Here is a 13963-nt window from a genome sequence, read left to right as displayed (position 1 = left end):
GGCACGCCCTTGATTCTGATTCCCAGTGACCTTCGGAGTATTATTAAAAGACCTTCTGCCGGCTGTCGCAGCACTGACTTTGCTTGCGTAGCTTTTGCTGGCTGGTTGTGACTCAGAGAAATGTGAGTCAGAGAAGTGTTAAAGATTGTTAAGTTTTTTTAGAACACTATTAGTCAACAGCATAATAGAGTAAGTCAACGTTGTTTGCAATGAAAGTTTTGGAGAATTCTGTTAACCACACGCAGCAAAAGTTCAGCAAATTCTTGAATTTTTAAAAATTTGCAACTGAGTTCTTGGACATTCCGGAGAGCTGCACCTAATAATTATCTTTATATTAAAAACACAATACCTAAGATGAGCGAGAAAAAAACACCGACCAAGGCATTCAGAAGTTGGGTGAGAATTTAATGAACAAGAAATTTATTGGGAATAACATTTTTGAGAAGCTATTTTACTGACAGTGCGCTCGATATTTGCTCTTTTAGACTTTGGAAGGTCCACGTTGGTGCTAATACTAACGTTTTTTAAATTGTTATACTGTAATACGTACTTTATTGTCGCTCTGAGTTGTCTTAATGCTTGTTTTTATTTATTTATTAGTAGTAGTAGTAGTAGTAGTAGTAGTAGTAGTAGTAGTAGTAGTAGTAGTAGTAGTAGTAGAAGTATTAGTAGTAGTAGCGAAGTCTTTAGGGATATACCATGGGTTTTCACCCTTTATGACATTAGTGAGTAGGTTTGAAATGTTGGTTACAGTTCGTGCATTGGCAGAGTATCCTCCAGTTACATAGATTGGCTTCGTTGAACTTTTCGAAGAATTTCCAACCTTGCTGTGTTATTCGTGCTTTTTTGTTTTCTTTCGTTGTTAAGTCAATATGTTTACTCAGAATGTTGTGCAGTGTTCCGTTTCGTGTCCAGAAGTTATCGTCGGTACTTTTGAGTCTGGTTTTGGGAATGTTGAATTCGGAGTTGGAGCCTTGTCTGGTTCGTTCGTTGGTATTACGGGATATGTAGTCTGATTTTTGTATGTCATACTTGTGGTCAGTGATGACACAGAAGTGTAGGAGACTGTGAAGTTCAAAGTACATTGAGAGTGGCAATAAGTTGAGTTCTTTGAGTCTTTCTTTATAGGGAATTGTGTTGTTTAGAATCCACTGTGTTGCACTTTTCTCTATTATTTCTATGTTTGATAAGTCTGTTTTGGTGGGTTAACAGAACTCACATGCGTAAGACATGACGGGTACCACGTATCCTGTGTATGCGTTTAGTGTGGTTTTCCACCTAGTAGGGTTGTTTTAGTAGGGCTGTTCCACCTACTTCATTTTGTGAATTTTCAAAAGCAGGAGATCGTGAGGAACCTTGTCGAAGGATTTTTCGAAATCTAAGTAGAAATTCGTTAGTTCATCAATTGCCGACGAATCGTTGAGCAGGTATACTTTATTGAGGAAACAGATAAGTTGTACAACGGCTGAACGACCGTATCTAAACCCAAATTTAGAGTCGTGAACTTTTGCCTTACTACTGGGTATAACCAATCGAAGATAAATTTTTCTAGGACTTTCGACGGGCAACAGAGGCAGTAATGGGTCTATATTTGGTTACGTCGCTTTTATCACCGTCTTTGTAGATTGGAGTTATTTCGCTTTCTTTCCAGTTTTGTGGGTATACACCTTTGTTGAAGCAGGTTTGAAAGATGACAGTTAATGATTTAGCCAGTGTGGTTGCATGTTGTTTTAGGGTCTTGTTTCTCATTCGATCCGGTCCTAACGCCTTTTTTGATTTAAGAGAAATGAGTATTTCCGTGACCTGTTTTTCTCATCAAATTATTTTGTTGAATTTATTTGGCGCGAAGTCAACGTTTGTATTGTTCGTTTATAAGTTAAAAACACCTTGGAAGTATTGGTTAAACAGGTTTGCCTTTCTTTCATCATTTTCTGCTACTTTGTTTTGTAAATGCATTTCATGTGGGTGCTATGGCGCTTTTTAATGGATTTCAGATAGGCGTGGATCTTACTGAATTCCCTTGTTCTGATAATCTCGTTTTCGTTGTCGGCTTGGTCGTTAGAGGATTCGATTTCAATTTTGCTTTCAAGATCAACAATTTTTGTGCAAGTTTGGGGTTGGGGCTTTTCTGGCTTCTTTGCGTTTGAGTGTGTTGAGTTGGTTGATCAGGTGAGAGGTAGGTTTCGAGATCCATGGAGGGAGGTCAGATCGGTGGCTAGTAATTCTTGGTACGTTTTCGGTAAACAGTTTGTTGAACCATAGGTACAATTGATTGGTGACTTCGTCTACATTGCTGTAACAGTAATGTTCGAAGGGATTATCGACGATTGTTTGATTAAAATTCTCCCAGTTAGTCCGAGAGATTGCATATTTGACAATTTTATGGTGGTTCTCCTTTGCATTACTGAAGGTTAACAAGGAGGAGAATGCTGGGTGGTCTAAGCACTTTTTTAAATTGATTGAGTAATTATCATTAAGTGTGGTGTCATTTGTTGAGTTGAACCAATACTCAGGTTCATCTATTAGGAAGACGCCTAACTGCGGTTTGCTGCCAAGTATGCCTTGGAAGTCAAATTTGTTCATATTTGAGATTCGCTAGTTGATCAGTGACTGTGTTTTAATATTCGTCTGTGGAATGCATTGACCCCCAAGATGTATGCACAAAAATAATATCTCCAATTATTATAGAGCTTGAGACTTTCAACTGTTTACGTTTGGTTTTGATACTTGTAAGGAATTGTACGCATTTTTCAGGCGGCCATCTGTAGGGACTACTGTTTTTTGGAGGATTATAGATACAGCTGATCAGCAATTTTTGTGCGTTGGTTTTGCCAGTTAGTAAAACAGTTATCGTGTCTTCAAACGTATGGTCAAGTGTCAGTTGTTTAGCGTGGATGTCTCTCCGTACCGCAATGAGTACTCCTCCGTGTTTGGAGACATTTTCAGTTGATGTTCTGTCATTTCTGAGTATTTGGAAGTTGTTGGGAAAAAGAGACTTTTTCGGGACAGATTTTGTTAGCCATGTCTCACTGAGACATAAGACGTCGTATTTTTTGCAGTTGCAAGAGTGAAACGTCTTTGCAGGTCGAGGACGCTGTGTACGTTGAAAGTGAATAGAGTAATTTGTTCGGTACTGTTTTCGTTGGTGTTTAATCACCATCCAGTATCCAGGGCGGCCTCATCCCAGGTGTTGCTTTGATAATCGTAGTGGAGTAGTTTCAGGTTTTGGACCTTGACTTTGTTTCTTGATATTCCCGATTCGATGTGTTCTTGTCTTTTTTAAGTAGATCGTTTTCAAACAGTTGTTCTTCTTTTGATAGTTCTCTGCTAAGGTACTTTTTTATCATAGTTCCACAATTTGCCAAGAGATAGTAAGAGCAGATTTCTGTTCCAGTCCTTACTGAAATTGACTATGATTGTTTTGTCCTTGTTTTTGTTGTATGTTCCAATTCGCCTACAGTCTTCGATGTTAGAATCGACTTTTAGGAATTTTTGTATTTTTTCAATCTCAGTTTTGTCATGTTCAGCACGTTTTCTAGCATTGGTGTCTTTTAACTCGGGTATTCCACCTACACGTACGCTGCTGGGGTGATCGTTTGTGGGAGGTGTGGTTTTTGGTTTGACTGTTTTGGTCACAATGCCTCCTAGGTCGTTGAGGTCACTTTCAACAGCGCTGTTAAAGGATGTTATCTCATTTTTCAGTTGACTACCGACGGTTTCTTTGACAAAAGTTTTCATTTCTTCCTGATTTTCGTTGCTATTGCCGATTTTGTTTTGGCTGCCGATAGCGTCCAGGACGACGTCCCGTTTGTTCGTTTTTACGCAGTTGTTGCATAGTAGAAGTACGTTCAAATTTATCTCCTGGAGAGCGTTGATGATGGTGCCAGATAGCTCAGTACATTTGGTGGTCAAATGCATAATGTTTTCACATGATACGCATCGAAAGACTGTATCCTTTTTGGTATTGCCAGCCTTGCATGTATTGCAGTTGATTGTAAGGCGCATTGCAAATTTCGACTTTAACTTACTTCTTTGTTGTTATCGTTTTCGATCAGGTTTTCGTTTGAGGCTTTTTCGTATTACTTCGCTACTACTCGAGGGTTGTCAGGATCGTAGCTGTTTCACTAGTTGTTTCTCGCTAGGAGAGATTGTAGTGAAGCAGCGCTTGCTTGCTCTTATCCTTTGTTTCTCGCGAGGAGAGACAGCGGTATAACAACAAACAGTTAAGTAGAAACTAACTATCGGTACCTGGGTGGTTCTTGCTGGGAGAGCCGGAGGAAACGGAGTTAGTAGTTGCAGTTGCAGTTCTTGATGGGCACTCGAAGTAGTCTAAGTGTCCTTCCTCGTTGCACTTGTTCGAGTAATTCTTCAGGATCGTTTTCACGGAGCTGATCCCGGACTTGCTAAGGTGCACGTCGTCGTCGCCGAGGTGTATCTCACTGAAGATTCCTTCTGACAGACCACGATATTTCCAGTTTCTGTTTGTCTTATTTTTGTTGTCCAATAGTTTATTAGCTTTCGGAGATCGTTCACGATAGCTACCACTGTCGGGGATACCAAGGATGAAAACTTTTTTTGCTAGCTTGTACAGCTGTTCGCGCAGAAGGTCTAACTCGTCCACTACCTGTTGCTCGGACAGTGAAGATGGGAGAGTACTGTTGTATAAGTCGTTGCCGCCAATAAAAACAACAATAATGTTGAACTTATCTCTGATGGGGAGGAACTGTTGAGCGTGGGCAATGCGGGCTCCAGGAATGGACAAGATGTTGAAGTTGGGGAACTCGTTTTTTCGCGCTTGTGAATCTGCGAGGAGCAAGTTCTTCGAAGAAGTCCTTAGAGTGTGGAATCGTCTGTTGGGCATCAAAGCATCAATCTCACCCGTCGAAGCTAGGAACGACGGGACTTAGAACTCGTTGAATTTGAAAGGGATTCTTGTTCGTAGCTAAAAAGATCTGAAATTGAATGATTTGACGAAGGGAAAAGGCAATCTATTTAAGTTGCCAGTCCTGTTATGAGAATTGAAGCTTAATACTATGTCGTCCATAGATCTAATGGCAGTCCCAAACTTTCTTTATCGAACGCCCGGGCTAATATGGTTCTGAAACAGAGAACCTTGTCCATATGAAAAAATTAACCTATAGATTTCTTGTGGATTTACATTGAAAGGAACTCAACTGAGTAAAGGCACTTTATTTGAGATGTAATCTTTATTCTGAAAATACTGTCAACCCAAGGATTTGGGTCTACCTAAACTACCCAGTAGGATATGCACGACGCAATAATTGTTCTTTGTGCATTTAAGTGTTAATGTTGTTTAAGAGAGAATGCGACCAGAAAATGCTCAGAACGTGCCTAACGGTGGGCCACCGTACACAATTTTTATTGGAAATCTGCCCAAATACGCACTGGAGTGTGATCTGGAAATGATTCTGCAGGGAATTGAAGTACGTTTTGTCAGACTCTGCCTCATATGTGTTTATGCATAATTAATTAAAAACATTTATTTTTTAGTATGATAGAGTCCGTCTCATTAAAACTAAAGAGACAGATGAATTTAAAGGTAAGTCACCCCATTTAGGTGAGTTAATCAACATAGCTATTTAGAATATCATCTTTGTCGTTTTGTAGGATTTGCCTATGTTGACATTTTGAGCGACGAGTCTCTGGAAAAAGCTTTGGATCTAAATGACGCGGTATTTAAACATCCGTTCTTAATTTAATTTAGTCAAATCGACCATGTTTAAAGTTATTTTTTTTAACAGCTGCTGGACGAAAATAAGTTGCGAGTCAACTTGGCTGATGGCAACCGGGGTGGTAGCCGAGGCGGAAGAAGAGGCGGAGGTGGAAACAATCAACAATATCCCAATAATAATAATAATAATTTTCAACGAGGTGGTTATAACCGTGGTGGAGGCGCACCACGTGGAGCTGGTGGAAATTTCCAAAGGGGTGCCCCTCAGAGAGGTGGTTTTAATCACCCCCGAGGATCATATTATACTAATAATCACCGTAGCAATTCCACTGGAGTCCACCAAGGATATGACGACTATCACAATTACCAAAACTTCCAGCCACAGAGACCAAGTCATCAGCATCAAAATCGACCGAGTTAGTAGTGATGAAGGGAGTTTAGCCATATTACTTGAATTTTCTTGCAAATGCTACAGATAAAATTATCACAGCAGCCAATTTCGAGATTACTTTCTGACTGTTTGGTGGAAATTTCTATGAATTTGGAAAGAATATGTTTGAAAAATCCTGGAATAATTTATTTAGGTTACGTGACTCTGCTTGAAGTCACTGAGAACTTCTGGCGTTTGTGGAGATTCGCGTAGAGATTTAACATGTTAAGCCAGAGTTTTGAAGTGACTTCTAAAGAGTCGCGTAAACTTTGTTAGGACACGCAAATCGCAAGTTTGAAAATGCCGAAAGTTTACAGAAGTCACTAGCTAAGTATTTCTAGTATTTTAAATTCTACCAAACTTTCGGAGTTTTACAACTTGCGGGTGCGTGTATTAATGTATCGTACAACTGAGCTGGAACAATAACGTAAAACTTTTGCCGTTTCAGCTATAAATGAACCTCAATTCAAGTTTTCTGATATTAGTGAATTTAGCTATTACGCAGGGAAACGTAGAACATTTGAACTGTTATGTGAAAAAAAAAGGAAGAGAGCAACTATTTAATAATTTAGTAATGAGAGTATGATAAAATCCCTAGCATGTTGAAGTTCGGTGTTTGATTAGGTCGATTTCCGCGTGGGTATCCCATGCGAGCTAGAGGTACAGGTAGTGCAATCTTTTAAATTATTAATAGCTGCTATATTTGAGTGTAGATGTTATTGCGGTTCTCTTGGTTGTTAGTTTTCGCAAGAAATATCCCATGGAACTCAACTGAAACAAAAATTGTTGTACAATTGCCGAACAAATGCAGAGATGAAGAGAACATTAATTTCGAAACGCCTCTAAAAATTTCAGTTTTGGCCTCATGTTATTCATTCGCAATTTTTAGTTGGATAACATTAAGTACTCCCCTGGTACCCGCTTTGGTTCTGTGTTAATGATTTCTGAGCAAATGCAAAATGTCGGATGCAGCTATTTTCCGGCAACGTGCTGGACATGTTCTGTTCTTTTCGTTATCAATTGTTTACTTGATAAATACATCGTGCTGTTACAATGACTTTTCCTGCTTTTAAACTACAATGCAGTTATCTGTAACAACCTAACAATGAAGTTATACTGTCTTAATTGTAAAATTGTGTACCAGCCGGCTTTGGCTTTATAATCATGTCTTTAGTTCTATAAGATCAGTCAGGCTGTCCTTTGTCTGCAAAAAAGGCGAAATTTCAGGAAATACAAACGTTCCTATCAATTTTAGGTAGCTCCAGAGGGATGCAAAGAGGAGGAGGAGGAAATTACGGTGCCCCAAGAGGAGGATACAATAATACGGGAGGAGGAAACTGGGGGAGCAACCAAGGTGGAAGGGGCGGCTGGAACCACAACAACTCATATCATCAATACCCACCTCACCAGTACCACCCCAACCCACAGAGAAGTAGAGTCACCTCAACCAGCAGCCGCAACAATGACCCTCCTCTTCAACCATTATCTGAGGGTTAGTACTCGCCTGCATTAGGCTGCACGTTGTTATACTTGAAGGAGTTTGAGAAGTAAGAGTGGTTATCTAACCTGCGTGAATTTTGTGAACCAAACGTTGACAACTTACTCAATCATTAAAAAAAATGTTATCCAAGAGTGGGTCGATGTTATGCATCATCATTTTACGATTTTTGCGCGGCTTATTAAATTGATTTTTAACTGATGGTTGTTGACGCCGTTTCAGAAGAGAGAGCGAATCGGCCTAGGCTCAATTTGCTGCCGAGATCTGTTGGTGCTAATAATGAGTCGGACAATAAAAATTCGTTTGTGATGACGGAGCGAAACGTCGCGATATTTGGAAAGTCCATTACCCGAAGTGCCAATAGTTCACTTGAACCATCTCCCACCACTACCATGGCTGATCCAGCAAGTAAGTGTTATTTCGACTAACCAGTCAAGTATTTGTTTCCTATTTTGGATTCAAAGTCAATTTATGGTAGCTGACTGGCCTGAAAAGAATTCTTTTTAGCAATTATTTGGATCGTATTTAATCCATTTTTTGTCCATGCAATTTGACGCCTTTTTTCTTGACAATGATGCATTGAATTTTTATGAGCTGAATTGCGCTCATTCACAAAATTTAGCAGCTGAACTTATCGCGGAGTAATATTGGAAACATCTTATTTAATCAATAGAGCTTCAATATTAAGCTGCTCACGAGAAATCTTTTTCATTAAATCACTGCTCAAACACTCGTTAAGGTTTACTGGACTCGTGTCTAATTGCTCTCAAACAAAGTTTAACAATTATTTTTAGTTCTGCCGGTCTTTTGAATGTGATTTTTGATTCTATCGGTTTTTCGTCTGACAACGTTTATGTAACTTTTTAACGATTGGCTTCTTGATTTTTGTCGACTTCATTGAAACAATTTTTTAAAAATATAAAGACCAACTCAGAGAGAAATTATTTACTGGTCTTTGTTTAATAGCCGCACAGCGACAGCTGGGGCTATTAGTGGCCTTCTCTTGGTTTTTTTACGACTCGAAGAGGAGTATTGGTTTCCTTAAGGTTTTTTTTTACCGGAAGTACTTTTCCTTCAGACAATGTCTTGACCTAAAAGTGAAAGTGAGTAAAATTGTAGCGTGAACTAATTGTTTCTGAGCGAGATAAGTTTTTTGATCATGCGCTGCGTTTAGTGAATGACTTTTTGACTTGAAAAGTAGTTTTGACTGAATGGAACATATAAATAACCGTTTTTAGCCGTTTTTTTGTCTAAGTGGCCCAGTTTTTTTGCCTGTAGTTTGGTTTTTTATAGAATTAATTTTTATTTGGTGCTGTATTGAAATCTTACCCTCGGAAAGTGATACCACAGTGTTTTTAAGAGCTGGAAAATGCGTTTGAAGATCAAAATTGGCACATATTTTTCTTTTTTTTTTAAAATTAATTTTCGGCTTTTTTCTGATAATTTTTTCATTTTTGGATCGTTCAGCCGTCTTTTTGTCAAAAATCACTTGATATGGCAACTTCCCTTTGATAATTCATATACTCAACGCTTCTTTCTTCCTCGATGTAATTTTGTTTTATAAAATTGTACTTATGCTACTCCGGTTTTGGTAGTTTTTTCCAATATTTCTCAGTTTGTATTTTGGTTTTAATTATTAGAAGTAGTCCTTTTGTGCAACTTGAGTGATTTTAATTTCTTCTTAGCAAAAAATCAAGCTTTTTTGGCAATAACTTTTGAAAAACAGTTAAATCCTTGTAAATGCAGGCCCTTAAATTTTTTGATCATTTTTGCAAAATGTTTAGTATTTTTGAATTCTGCAGTTTCTTTTTTATTCTGTTCAGGAGTATGGATCCTTGTCTCCGATGATTCACTGTCTTTTCTGTTTCCCGAATGCTGAACAATGAATTAAATTCGTTTTTCTTAATTTTTATTTTGATATATATTTTTCAAAAATCAAGAATGTCTTTTTACGGTCTTTTTAAGTAAGGATACTTTGTGTCCATGCTTTTCACATTCTAGATTATACCATTCGAGCTTCGTCCTGGCACCTACATTTATATTCGTTATATTGATTTTTTGAGTTGTTACGACTCGAAGATTATTGTCAAAAAAATGATTGATTTCAGCTTTTTCTTAGATTGTCGTGATTTCTTTTGTTTGCAATTGATTTCATTCAACATAAGGCAGTACTGAAAGTTTGCTAGGAAGCCTTTTCGAAATTTTCCTCTTATTACCATTTATTGCAATTTTCTTCCGGCCTTGGTATTGTTTTTAAACGATTTTTTGCATTTGAATTTCTTTTCTATTATTAATTCAATTTTTGAATTCGTATGAAATCTTGTCTAGAATACAGAGTAAGGAAGAAGTACGTGTTGTTTTTGTCTTAATTGCATTTATTAGAAATTTAATTGTAGTGGTTTTCTGATTCATAAATTTGAGCATTCTTTTTTGAAAAATTTTAACTTAGTTTCTATGATTATTATCTGCCGTTTGATTTTGCAATACTTTTGAGATTAGAATCATGAATTATTTGAGGGCAATTGATAGCCCTGTCAGCTTTTTGACCATATTAATTTTTCCAGACTTTTTTAACCTTACCAATTGGTTTCAATATAAAATTTTGCTGCATTATGTTTTTCTTAGTGACAGTGATTTAAATTTCACTGTCGTGGGGAGGTAATGAGTTAATGGTTTAATACAAAAGGTAATGGCTACAGTTAAAGTTTTTTCTGACGTTTCGAGTCGCTTCCGGAGTTCTTCCGGCTATGTTTTTTATTTCGTCGGAAAGATTCTTGTTACGACCATATGTGGTCACAGCCACTTCAAATCTGCTTTTTGTTCATTCGTTCATGCAATTTCATTTGAAGTGCGTGCGTGACGTCATTTTTCTCTCTTATTGGGGTGAGTTTTTTGTTCAGTCGCGTGATTAAATCGTTTTTCACACGTGGCTTACCTCGCTCTCAAAAATGACTTCGTCACTTTGAAATTGATGGTTTTTTTTTAAAAAAGATAAGGTCAGGTGAATGTGTGTCACTCTAAATGAAGGTTGTTTGAGAGAAGCTAATAGAGGAAGCAATAACTTATACAGATTCCTGGTCAAAATATACCATCTCAGCCTTCAATGAAGAAACCATTTTTTGGTCTGTCATTTTTTTACTGTTTTTTTTTAGACTGCAGTTCTACAAAGCTATTGCGGCTATTTTCTGGCAATCTGCCAGCTATATTTAATATTGCCGTCAATATTTTCTTGTTGCATTTAGTCCAAATGAATCAATAATAAGACATTATTATGTTGTATTGCTTTTACTGCTGACTTTTGGTCGTGGTGTATCTTTATAATTGGCTTCAAACAAAATTGTAGCGATCGTATAATCCTGTGGTAATCTTTATGCAATTTTTCGCTCGACGGATTTATTGTCTGACATATTTGACTTTTCGTCTTCAAAAACAGGATAACATGGAGCGCTCGGAGTGCATTAGGTGGCCGAGCAGCTCTCTTAGAGCATCACTCTTTACTAGTCTCTAAGTATGCTTTTCATCAAAACTGTTTTGAGGAGACAATATTAAGGTGTAAGTGGTGGTTCTCAGTCTTCAAAGTTTGACGCCCTCTGTTACCCACCCCGAAACCACCGTCCACCCTACTCCAACCCAGGTATTTTGACCCCCTCTTGTCCAGCTCTCCGTCAACCCTGTCCCTCATTACTTGACCCACCCCCCCCCCCCCCCCCCTCCCCTCCACCATCATCGCCGCCCTCCCCTTCGCTCACACTCACTGATTCATACATAAGCACCAGCTAAGTACAAACGAAGGCGACTGATCGCCAGTCACTTGAGAGCATTTCGCCCGACGTTAGTTGGTCGTTTATTTGCTCCTGGGAGAAATTTGAAGCAATTATTGTAAACGTGAGCGTTTTTAACGAAAAATTTGGTTTGACTTCACGTTGAAAGAACCAGAATACTTTGAGGGAATTGAGTCTCTGAGCTGTTCTTTAAGAGCTTGCTTGAGGTCTAAGTGTATGGATCACCGAAGCTGTGGAGGATTTTTTGAAGATGCATAGTTTCAAAATTTGAAAGACAATTTTGGACTTCCTCCCGCGCTTTTTTCCTCACTTGAGAGCATTTCGCCCGACGTTAGTTGGTCGTTTATTTGCTCCTGGGAGAAATTTGAAGCAATTATTGTAAACTTGAGCGTTTTTAACGAAAAATTTGGTTTGACTTCACGTTGAAAGAACCAGATAATTTGAGGGAATTGAGTCTCTGAGCTGTTCTTTAAGAGCTTGCTTGAGGTCTAAGTGTATGGATCACCGAAGCTGTGGAGGAACTTTTGAAGACGCGTAGTTTCAAAATTTGAAATACAATTTTGGACTTCCTCCCGCGCTTTTTTGCCCTCTAAAGCTAACCTCTATATGCTGAAGGTTGCTACAGTTAAAACCAAACTTCGGCTGTCGTTCGAGAGCAATTTGTCCGGTAGTATGGTTTAATTTATGTTTGGAATTGATTTTAGTCGTTCTTTTGTCCTTAAGAAAACTTGTTATCAATAAAGGTGGCTGGTGTTTCTGTATTCGGCGTCAACCTGAACAGTCTTGTTTTTGCAAGTTTCGGATATCGCAGGTCTGAAATTTCTGCTATTATTCAACACTTCGCGGGGCATTACTTTTGAACTGAGTTTTAAATAACCGCTGCTAGCGAGATGCGACTTCATGTTAGAAAAATAGAGCTGGGAGCTCAGTATTTTGTCCGAATTGCTGCGTTAGTGCAAAAACCATCGTCCATCTTGTCCAAATTGACTAATGCATATATCAGTGTTAGTTTAAAATAAACCGGAATTTTCCTGCTAACTTTTTAATTGCTCTCTAACGCAGATTACCGACCGATCTCTGTTATCATTGTGTAATGTTCAACTTTTAAACAAAATTCTCTACAGTACCAGAATATTGTTTTCTAGTTGAAAGTTTTTGAGTGCAATTGTTCGTTGTAAAAAATATTGCTGTGGCGATTAACGGTTTTTTGTTGCATTTATATTCAATTTTGTACGCTAAAGTTGATACTTGGGGTTAATTAGATATATCACGAACGCAACAGTTGGATGCTGTAAATTATTGCAATTTACCTTTGGATTGCAATGCAATTTCACGGTTGAAAAAAAAACCGATAAAGATTCAGGTTTTAAATCACTTTAAACTTAAAAATCAAACGGAATCGGACAAAATATCTAACGAAAAAATTATTGTGAGATGATTTTTCCAAATCTATGTTCTCATGTATCAGCATTATCGTGAATTCGTCTTCTGAATTCACAATTGTTTTAATTTTTGTTTTAGAATATTTAATACTTGAAGTCCATTGCAAACTAATTATTGCTTTAAGCTGCAATTCAAAATGCATACTGAATTGTTATTTATTCCTTGTCGAGTTGTTCGTCGTCAACTTCAGTAAAGTTTTTTTTTAAAATATAAAGACCAGCACAGAGACAGATTCTTTACTGGTCTTTGTTTATTATTGCCGTTACTATTTTCTTCTGGCATTCAGTTCAAATGAATCAATATTGTGACATTATTATGTTGTATTGCTTTTACTGCTGACTATCGGGCGTGGTGTATTTTTTACTTGCCCTCAAACAAAATTGTAGCAATTATGTAGTCTTTTTTTTGCAATTTTTCGATTGACCAATTTCTTGTCTGACCCATTTGATTTTTCGTCTTTAAAAACGGGATAAACATGTAGAGTTCGGAGGGCATTAGGTGACCGAGCAGCTCTCTTAGAGTTAAGAGCTCAGAATTTTGTCCGAATTGCTGCATTAGTGCAAAAACCATCGTTTTTAATTGCTATTGTTGTTATTATTGTGTTGTGTTCAACTTTTTTTAAAAACTTTTCCAAAGTACCAGAATATTCTTTTCTAGCCAACAATTTTCGAGTGCAATTATTTGTAGAGAAATATTGCTTGGGCGATTAACGTTTTGTTGCATTTGTTGTTTTGTACGCTAAATTTGATACACGCTGTTAATTAGATATATCACAAATGCAACAGTTGGATGCTGTAAATTAGTGTAATTAACCATTGGATTGCAATTCAATTTCACGATTGAAAGCAAAACCGGTAAAGTATCAAGTATAAAATCACCATAATCTTAAAAATAAACCGAAATCGGACAAAAAATGTAACTAAAAAATTATTTTGGGTTGAGTTTTTCAACTCTGTTCTTGTGTATAAGCACCAACGTGAATTCGATATTTCATGAATTTTGTCGGACAGCTTATTGCTGATCGACCTGCAAATCTGATTGGTCGAAATACCCTTCCAATTGCTATGCGTCGGCTTAGATTCTCGTTGTTGGCGTAACCCCTTTACGTGTCAAATTAA

General features: G+C 37.6%; 3 protein-coding genes across 7 annotated transcripts in view; 2 read left to right on the top strand and 1 right to left on the bottom strand.

The window, feature by feature from the left end:
* Window positions 1-13963, bottom strand: part of LOC142334762 (uncharacterized) — a 603346-nt gene that overhangs the window by 516129 nt on the left and 73254 nt on the right. The gene's annotated exons all lie outside the window — the stretch shown is intronic.
* LOC142334755 (uncharacterized) overlaps window positions 1-13963 on the top strand; it is a 63388-nt gene that overhangs the window by 17429 nt on the left and 31996 nt on the right. The window lies entirely within an intron of this gene.
* LOC142334753 (uncharacterized) overlaps window positions 1-13963 on the top strand; it is a 32373-nt gene that overhangs the window by 17436 nt on the left and 974 nt on the right. The window contains exons 2-8 of one of the 3 annotated variants that reach the window (XM_075383025.1): window positions 5320-5444; window positions 5512-5560; window positions 5629-5693; window positions 5763-6108; window positions 6747-6788; window positions 7378-7614; window positions 7843-8028. In XM_075383025.1, coding sequence (XP_075239140.1) covers window positions 5325-5444; window positions 5512-5560; window positions 5629-5693; window positions 5763-6108; window positions 6747-6788; window positions 7378-7614; window positions 7843-8028 — 1045 coding nt within the window. In that variant the 5' untranslated portion in view covers window positions 5320-5324. The remainder of the gene's footprint in view (window positions 1-5319; window positions 5445-5511; window positions 5561-5628; window positions 5694-5762; window positions 6109-6746; window positions 6789-7377; window positions 7615-7842; window positions 8029-13963) is intronic. The other 2 variants (XM_075383026.1, XM_075383028.1) reach the window with 2 other exon arrangements.

Source organism: Convolutriloba macropyga, chromosome 2 (assembly GCF_964194025.1).
Source record: "Convolutriloba macropyga chromosome 2, txConMacr16.3, whole genome shotgun sequence".
NCBI lineage: Eukaryota > Metazoa > Xenacoelomorpha > Acoela > Convolutidae > Convolutriloba > Convolutriloba macropyga.
Note: the sequence above shows the minus strand (reverse complement) of the source record. Positions and strands in the feature narration are given on the sequence as shown.